Raw genomic sequence first — 9065 nt, 5'->3', positions numbered from 1 at the left:
ATAGTTGTTGTTGTTGTTAATGAAGTTCACATCCTCGTGGGTTTCAGGACCGTTGTTCCCTGAATGTCCAGTGTTTCCACATTCTTCACTGGTCATGCAAGAATCATAAATGTACATGACTTCTTGCTTCTTAGTGGCTCGGTCTTCAAGTTTCTTCATTAGCAGATCCACCTTGACAGATAGCATGTCTACCTCCTTGAGTTCATGCATACCTCCACCTCTCTTGCGAGATTGAAGATGTTCTTCATTCCATCCTTGGTTGGAAGCCAGCTTCTCTATGAGAGTTGTTACTTGTGTGGTTATGAGTGAAAAAAATGCACCTCCAGTAGCAGCATCTAGATTCTCACGAGTGCTATTTTGTCAACCCGTGGTAGAAAGTTTGCATGAGTAGCCAATCCTCTGTCCTATGGTGGGGACATTCTGATATGTAGTCTTAAAAACATTCCCATGCCTCTAGGACAGATTCATCATGTTGTTGCTGAAAACTTGAGATTCTGCCACGCAAAGCATTGGTTTTGCCCGTAGGAAAGAACTTTGCTAGGAAAGCAGTGGAGCAGTTTTCCCATGTAGTTTTCCTGTCTTTGTTGGCGTAGAACCATTGCTTTGCCTTCCCCAAAGTAAAAATGGGAAGAGGCAAAGTAATATGGCGTCTCTTGTAACTCCTTTGATGGTGAAAGTGCTGCAAATCTCTAGGAAGTGTTGGAGATGAGCACTCGCATCTTCATGTGCATTTTCACAAAACTGACTAGCTTGCACCATGCTGATGAGAGTTGGCTTGAGCTCAAAAGCATTGTCTCTAATGTTAATTGCTAGTCTGGTACGGATGTTGGCCAGTAGTTGAAGCAGAAAATTCACGGAGAGTCTTATCAGCCATGGCTTTGAAAACTGGTGTTAAGCTACGCCTTGTCTGGTTGTCTTCCAATTCTAAAGCTGAAAACTTTCTTGAGTTTGGCTTTAATCCACCTAAATAGTGCTTCTGCATCTTCAACGTAGTTTTTTGGAAGGTCAAAACCAGTCATATATTACCCTGCATAAGATATAAAAGTAGACAGAACAAGGGTAAGCCTGCTTGAGTAGAGGTAATTGGTTTTTCCGATCTCATATATAAGTAAAAGTTTATGAATATATCTTTTTGATTGCATAGCTACCTTCCTCGGCAACGGCGCCAGAAATGCTTGTTGACACTTCCTAGCATCACCACTAGTAATGATACTAAGAAGTCTACATGGAATTATTTATGACACTTGTACTTTAAGAAAAATATGTATGTAAAGAATTCTACAAGTGCACAGATAATTTACCATTGTAGCATTTTACCCCGGAGTATTCCACATATCGTTATTTATATTTTTACCTCAGGGAAGGACCTACATAGGAGGTATATTGATAACTCATACTTTTACTTATGATGGACGAATAAACCAACCAACCTTCTTCTATACCAGGGGTAAATCAAGAGATAGGATAATATATGATAAATGATATTTGATCAATGAACTATGAACACTCAGATTACTCCTTATGTTGGTAATAGCAAGATTAATTAGATACAATAGAGAAATAATTCTTCAGTCATTCATAATTACAAGTCAAGGCATACTTAGATTAGTGCAAATACACTTAATAATCATGGCTAAGGTTAATTTCATATCTACACATATGAGATATTGCTAAGGAAGATCAAGAACAGAGCCTGACTTCCTTCGCATTTAGATCCTACTTGACCTACATTCGGGGAGTGGACTACAAAGGACTCAACGAGAGTGTCACACTCGTGATCTACCACATGGCCCGGAATATAGGGTGTATCCGTAGGTAAACAACGTATAAGCACCACTCTTACACAATGTCGACCACTCACCACGTGTACTTTAGAGCGAGCGCTATACGAACTTATGCATAAACATAATGATAATCTTGCAATACTAAGCATATAATTAAAGCAAACAATGAACACAATAATTAAGAACATGAATAATATTAAGAACAATGTCATAGCAAATGTAGCTAACATATGAATAATGAAAGATACAAAAGAAGGATACAAAAGGCTATACCTAGCCACGCTCGTGACTAGATCAGGAATCCAAGCGAAGCTTGCCTCCCTCTAGATCTAGCTTATCTAGCTATACCTAAATATTTGTGGAGCTCTGAGGTTCTTCTGTTCTGATGATCTCTCTTGATAATTGATAATGCCCCATGGGGGTAGGGGCTGATATATCTAGAGGGCAGCTCCAATCCTAGACCCTCGGATCAAACCGACCTTGAGCAACGGCGTAGATTTAATCTATAAGGCGGTGGAGAACCGACGTAGCAAAGAGAGGCTGCTAGGCGGGCCCGACAGGCCGGCTGGCCTGCAGGTGGGGCCGGCCGGCCCCACATGTCAAGGTCTCGTGCTCTGCTTCCGTGGTTTGCCTTTTGGAGTCTTCTGGAGTATTCCTGAGTTGGTTTCATCGCGGATAAGCGTGATTAAATCTGACGATTAGGTCCACCTTAACAGTTTTCTGGATAAACCCTGCAGAAAACACAGATTCACCAAAACTCATGGAATTTGTTAGCTTAAACCCCTAAACCTATGTTGGTGATCATATTCCTGCAATTATATAAGTTATATTGGCGATTTATGATGGGTGTTAACTACCGTCAATATTTTCTATTCCTATAGTGCTTTTCCCAAACCAAATGAACCCAAGGGATATCAAGTCTGTTAAAGAATTTATTGAAGTCTTCCGAAAGGAGAGCTTCATTATGTTTACCAATGTCAATGACCCCCCCCCCCCCCCCCCCCCCCCGACCTCCTTCTTTGGGTAAACAAACCATTTCCTTGGGAGGATTCTTTGCATTTATATCAGAGCCCCCCAAAGGCAATGCGTCCTGAATTTGTCCATTTGATTAATGATAGATTTAGGGAGAGCCAAAGTGCACATGTAGAAAGTTGGGAAGGAATTTAGGACATCATTGTTGATCTGAAGTCTCCCAGCTTGTGACAGAAACATAGAGATGCCAGCCAATCTTCTCTACATATGTTTACCATCTTTAGTCCAGTTGACAAAGAAAGTTATTGGACACTGCTTTTAGAAAAGAGTTGTCTTGTATCCCCTTTTGCTATTATGAAAGTGTCATTAGCATACTGAATGGCAGGGAAGTCTGTTGAGGAGTTAATAAGGGCTGAGAGATTAGCAGGTTCAAAAGCCCCATATCCTTTGCCTTGTTGATTAGGGACTGGAGGAAATCAGCTGCAATAACAAATAAGAGGGTGGATAAAGGATCCCCATGCCAAACTCCTTTTTGCAATGGAAAGTATTCTTAGGTACCCCATTCATGATTCAAAAGTACAACAGAGGTTCCTGTGGAGAAAATCTCTGTCATCCAAGAAGTCCATTTCTGATTGAATCCCTTGGCCTCCATTAGCTTTAATATTGCTTGGTGCTCAATTTTGTCAAAGGCATTCTTAAAGTCCAATTTGATAATTACTAGATCTTTCCTTGAGTGGTGACACGAGTGCAAATACTCAAAGGACCATGCCAGACAGTCCTAGATAGTTCTGCTCTTGATAAAACCGTATTGGTTCTTGTTGACTAGGGAGGTAATCGGACGCTGAAGCCTGTTTGCCCAAACCTTAGTGATCAGCTTTGCAGAGGGATTTAAGAGGGATATTGGCCTACAATCTGAAACAAATTTTGCTCCTTCAATCTTAGGAATCAGTGTAATATATGAGGAATTGATGCTTCTGAAGCAAAGATTGTTACTATGAAAAGAGCTACAAAGTCGGTAGGAATCCTCCCTAATTACTAGCAAGCTCTTTCTCAAGAATTCATTATTGTATCCATCTGGTCCTGGAGATTTATCACTTGGCACTTGGGAGCTTCTTGACTACCTCATCAGCACACTGGGAGGCTTGTAGGAACATGCAGGACGCGAGCTTCTACAAGGATGATACGTTCTCGACCAAAGTGTAAATCAATCTCCACATACTTGGCTTCCTGGTGCTGGACCAGGTTGGTGGATAGATAAACGGCGCTGATGTTGTCACAATAGCCGATGCTGGCACGGCGAATAGGGTATTTAAGCTCTTGAAGAAGCTGGCGAATAGATGCACAAGAGAAGATAGATATGATAAAGGTCGTGTGGGGAATATGCTAAAAGATTCGGAAGACAATATTTTATTTGGAACACAGTAGTCACGCACCTAATTCAGAACATACATAGTATTAGAACACAGTGCGCCTCACAGAAACCTCAGCCTGCCTGCGTCTAAATATTCTAAGTAAGCATGGCAGCCAACAGTGGAATAAAGAAGCAAACTACTAGTAATAAGCATCCTAGCCACTCCCGTGCACGGTGCACATATGTATTGATTATATTATGTAATATATATACGCGATATCTACGAGCCTGCAGGCAGAGCGAGGCACATTGCTAGCTCATACTACGGTCCACTGCTAGAAGCTGCTGGTGACGTAGAGGGAAGAGATCCAGATGACGAGGTCCTCGCTGAGCTGATGCTGCTGCTGCTGCTCGTGGACCAAACCCACGGCAGCGCCGCCGCCGACGTGCATGCGACAGAGAGGGCATGTCCGCTGGTAGCGCGCCAGCCACAGGTCGACGCAGTTCCGGTGGAAAGCGTGGCCGCACGGCAGCATCCGAGTCTCCTCTCCGTCGCGGCACGCCGATATACACACGCAGCAGTGCACCTTCGTACCAACTGCGGCGACACCGCTGCTGCAGGCCTCGGCCAACGAAAGGAACGCCACCACCTGTCTCACTGTCCTCGGCCAGCATCGCTTACTAAACAATGCAGCAGCAGCAGCAGCTCAGGTGTGAGGCCGGATTTGCTTGCTTTGGCTCGCAGTGAGACGATCGAGTGATCAGTAGTGAGAGGGAGTGAGGGCTGGATCAGAATTTGGGGCTGGATCGCCATGGCTTATACAGGTGATATATATCATAGTATCATCAACGCGGATGTGGTGCCCCGGGGCGTATGTAATGTATCCACCCTGGTCCAACTGCTACGAACGAATAGCACGATTGATTCGGGATGGTAGTTAGACGGAACGATTGCAGTTGCCAGGGTTTTCAAACGTGGACACACTGCAATCACGATTAGTTCTGCCGAAGGGTGTCAGATAGCATTCATTGGTTTGATGACGTAGAGTCCAAATGCCCAACTGTGCATTCGACCGTGGCTTCGAACGCACGATACTGCTCCCTCTACTTGCTCTCAGCTTCCCTAGCTCGCTCACACATGCAAAACCCCCGGGCGCGAGTCGGCTCTCCGCCACCGCCCCCGAGGCCCGCTCCTTTTTCCCAACATGTTCATGCATGGCGAGTACTACCTACGACGTGGGCAGACAATTGATACAGCACTGGACCAGGCGGCACCAAGAGAGGAGCAGACTACTATAGTCGGAACGGCAACAGAGGAAGGGGCAAGCTCACGCTAGGAGAAGTTTCGCTGGTCCACTCGTCAGGCTGTTCCGAGCGGCCCGTATGCTGCGCCCGGGTGGCAGTGACCACGATGTAATAGGGAGTAGTACCTTTTTTTTTTGAAACTTAGGGAGTAGTACTTAAGAGAGGAGAGAGTAGAACTGAGGAACAAGAAAGAACAAAACTCAGAACTCAATACAATCCTGCCCTCTGTTGCTCCGATTCCCTTCCTGTTCTTCCGATCTTCCTCAAATTCCCCTCTATTATCGCATATACTGCTAACACCTGGTATCAGATACTTCGATCTGAGCCTTGCTTCCTCTATCCCGTCTCGATCGCAAACGATTCTGGTCCGTTGCTCTCACCCCGACTCAGTGAGCTGCTGATTCGGACTGAGATCCTGTAATTCCAGTATCACACGATCGATTTGGGGTACCCGCGCTCTGGATCCTCCCCATCACCACCACTACCCTGCTTTGCCAAGCGATTGGGCACCATGAACCCGGATAGCCAGCTGATTTTGGCGGAAATCCAAAAAGCTCTTCACCAGCAAGACTTTGGATTCCTCTCGAAGAATCCACGTACTCCTTCATGTACCTCATCCATCAAGACTTTGGATTCCTCTTGATTCAAACACTTGAGTAAAACTCCATCAACCGTCTTATAATAAAGCTTGATCATCAAGCAACACATATTGTCGGGTTCATAAACCCGGGGTCCCTCATGGACCTGCTTCCCAGCGAAAAGCTTGGCCCAGCAGACGAAGTTGCGAATGACGCACAACTCCTGGGCCGGCCCAAAAAAACTAACGACAGCTCAGAGGCGATCCAGTCTCCGACCGGAAGGCCTGGCCAAAGAGGAACGGCGCTCGCTTCCGACTTCGGCCTGCCTCTCTGACTGGAAGGCCTGGCCAGCTCGCCTCCGACTCCGGCGCTCGCTTCCGTCTCCGGCCCGCGTCTCCGACCGGAAGGCCTGGCCAAGGAGGAATGATGCTCGCTTTCGACTTCGACTCACCTCTCCGACCGGGAGTATATCGAACCTCTGCTTACAGCTCTTCTCCGACCAGGAGGCCAGGAGCCTACTGGGGAACGACCAACCGGGGACGCCCACTTGGTGAAGACCCAGGAAACGGACAGAGCAAGTAAGGCAGGGCGCTCTGGTCAACTGTAATATCAAGGGCCGTACCCTACACACCTGCAGGACAGTACTGTCAGGCCGTGTCAGAAGGATGCACCGCAACCTTCCAGACATGTCAGAACGTGAGCAATGTTGTGGGTGCCGACATTTATCCTACAGTATGGTAGGCGCCGACATCTGCCATACCAAAATAAGACGATGGAACCTACCACATGCATCTGAACATCAACAATGTTGTGAGCGCCGACAAACTGGCTTGTACCTGACGACATGGGCAACAAGACTAGGTAGCACACACGCACTCTTTCTCTCACACTCTCTCTTATAAAGTCGTCCCCTTCATCTATAAAAGGGATGCCCTCACTCCAAAAGGGGGACGATTTGACCACTAGGACGATACGATCGATTCACGAACAAGTCGAACGATCATCCAATGATTCCAACGAACAACAGACGTTCGAACACTTAGCGCACGTCGGAGCTCCCGTCGCTCTCGGCCCTTCGGTCCTAGAGTCCGATCGGACCTCTGATGCCCCCCATCTTTCTCCCTCTCGTTTGTAGCCCCACAGCAAACTTCGAGCACCTGGGCTCAGGAATAAAGTCACCGACCGAGTCAAACTGGACGTAGGGCACGTTGTCTGAACCAGTATAAACCCTGTGTCATCGAGTGCTAGGCCATATCCGATCACAACGTACGGCAAAACTATAAATATTTACGTGTTGGTCACTTTCTGCAGCGCCATCCATGGGGAAGACGCCGTACGTTTTACGCTTTTGGTCATCGGATGGCCCACCTTTCTGCCATCTTCGGCATGGCGGGCTTAAGCGATACGACTCACTTCAGCTCGCTGGAGTTTCCCATGCTCCCACCTGTTGGGATGTGGGTTCTGCCCATCTTCGAGCCATCCCAAGCCTTCCTCTTTGGAAACCTGGACTTCGTCGCCGGCCAGCTCGGCGTGCTTCACCTTCGCAAGAAGGCACTTGTTCCGGCGCCCATCGGAGGGGTGCCCTTCGTCGGCTCTGAAACTCCCGGCGACCTCAGCGACGAGGCGCCCGCGCTTCGCTCCGAGCCTACGCTAGGCTCAAACCCCACTGTAAGTAATGTACATACTGTTTTTTACTCGTTATTTACTATTTTCCACCGATTCTCCGGAGGGACCCCGTTGTCCCTGCCGCGATGGTTGTGCGATCAGTTCCCCTATGGCCTCGCATCGCCCGTGGACGCGTATGCACTGGGGGCTCCGAAAGGAGCTGGCGCCGCCCCCTCTCACATCCGAATTTGTGGGGATTGCGGACTACGCTTCTGCCGCTTTTCATGACCTCATGGATGACGATGTTGAGAGAGATGGCTCCAGCATCGGTGATGTCGTGGCACCTAGCCATCCCTCTGTCCCGCGAGTGCGCTATGGCAGACTGCTCCGGGATAGCTACCGGTGGTGGTGGAGTCTCTTTAGACCCACACCTCTCTAGGACCCTCGCGTGGATGCCCTCGCATGTGTCCAGGAGCACAGCGAGGAGCTATGATAAAGGCGACTGGAACCAGCCGCCACCTGCGCTAGCGCGTTCAGCACGCCACGATGCGCCCCTGCACGTAACCCAGCGAGCGGCACCCGAGGTCGCGCCCGCCAGGTTCAGCGCAACATCATCAATGGGGGGAACGATCCCCCACAATTCGCTCGGGCTAGTCAGAACATCGCCGCGGCGGCGATGCTTCTGCGTGGCCTCCCCGAGCCTGTCGACCCATAGGAGCGGGCGGTCCACTAGATCCTCCGGGTGTTGGTGGAGACCACCGCCGTTCAATAGACGGAGAGCTCCGCATCGCGACTCCGACTCGCGGCCTCTCTCCCCACCCAGGGGTGGGGACGCACCAGACACATCGTTACATCCACTCGCCGCTACAGCCACCGGGTGTGGAATAGGAGGCCATAACCACGCCATGACCTGACCCAGTGCCTGCTCCACACTGGTCGCCTATGCGCGAATGCCTCGGGCTGAACCGAGACGCTCGTAGCGTCATCAACAACCGGCGTCAGGCCTGGTATGACGATGACGTCCATCGGGCGGCGGTGAGAGCAGGCAGCATGGGCTCTGGTTGGACCATCGAGGGGACTAGTGAGACGCACCCCAGGTGTGGTCGCTGACCCGATGACCGGAGTCCCTAGCCCGAATGGTCCTGGGACCATGGGCCTTTGGCCGAGGCATCCAGTTAGCGTCGTTCCCACTGCGCTTCCGACCACGTACCAACATCGCTAAGTATACCAGGGAGACGAACCCCGGTATATGGCTCGAAGACTTCTAGCTCAGCCTGCCGAGCTAGAGGAGTGGATGATGACCACTTCATCATTCAGTTCCTCCCCATCTACAGTGGGGGAACATCTTCGAGCATGGCTCGAATTCCTCCCATACGACAACAACAGCGGCTGGGCGAACCTCAAGAGGGCCTTTGTCAGGAACTTCTAAGGGACGTATGTCTGCCCCATGGAACTCCTGGGACCTCAAGA

At 49.0% G+C, this 9065-nt stretch overlaps 1 protein-coding gene and 1 non-coding gene across 2 annotated transcripts; one reads left to right on the top strand and one right to left on the bottom strand.

Annotated features, from left to right (window-relative positions):
- Window positions 1–401: 401 nt before the first annotated feature.
- On the top strand, window positions 402–508 carry LOC136511936 (small nucleolar RNA R71). The gene has a single exon (XR_010772929.1). It is a non-coding gene; the product is annotated as a small nucleolar RNA R71 (small nucleolar RNA).
- Window positions 509–4442: 3934 nt separating this feature from the next.
- LOC136459570 (probable E3 ubiquitin-protein ligase ATL44) lies at window positions 4443–5324 on the bottom strand. The gene is made up of 2 exons (XM_066459410.1): window positions 5216–5324; window positions 4443–4765 (listed from the first exon to the last, which is right to left on the bottom strand). The coding sequence occupies exons 1-2, from the start codon at window positions 5322–5324 to the stop codon at window positions 4443–4445; spliced, it is 432 nt and encodes a 143-aa protein (XP_066315507.1).
- Between the last annotated feature and the right edge of the window lie 3741 nt (window positions 5325–9065).

This window comes from Miscanthus floridulus, chromosome 1 (genome assembly GCF_019320115.1).
Source record: "Miscanthus floridulus cultivar M001 chromosome 1, ASM1932011v1, whole genome shotgun sequence".
NCBI classification, from domain to species: Eukaryota; Viridiplantae; Streptophyta; class Magnoliopsida; order Poales; family Poaceae; genus Miscanthus; species Miscanthus floridulus.
Note: the sequence above shows the minus strand (reverse complement) of the source record. Positions and strands in the feature narration are given on the sequence as shown.

Bases quoted from the DNA above. Each gene is read 5' to 3' on its own strand.
- LOC136459570 (XM_066459410.1), bottom strand. From the start codon at position 5,324: ATGCATGAACATGTTGGGAAAAAGGAGCGGGCCTCGGGGGCGGTGGCG. The intron at 4,766-5,215 runs GTAGAGGGAGCA...GGCCGAGGACAG, and splicing joins GCTAGGGAAGCTGAGAGCAA to TGAGACAGGTGGTGGCGTTC.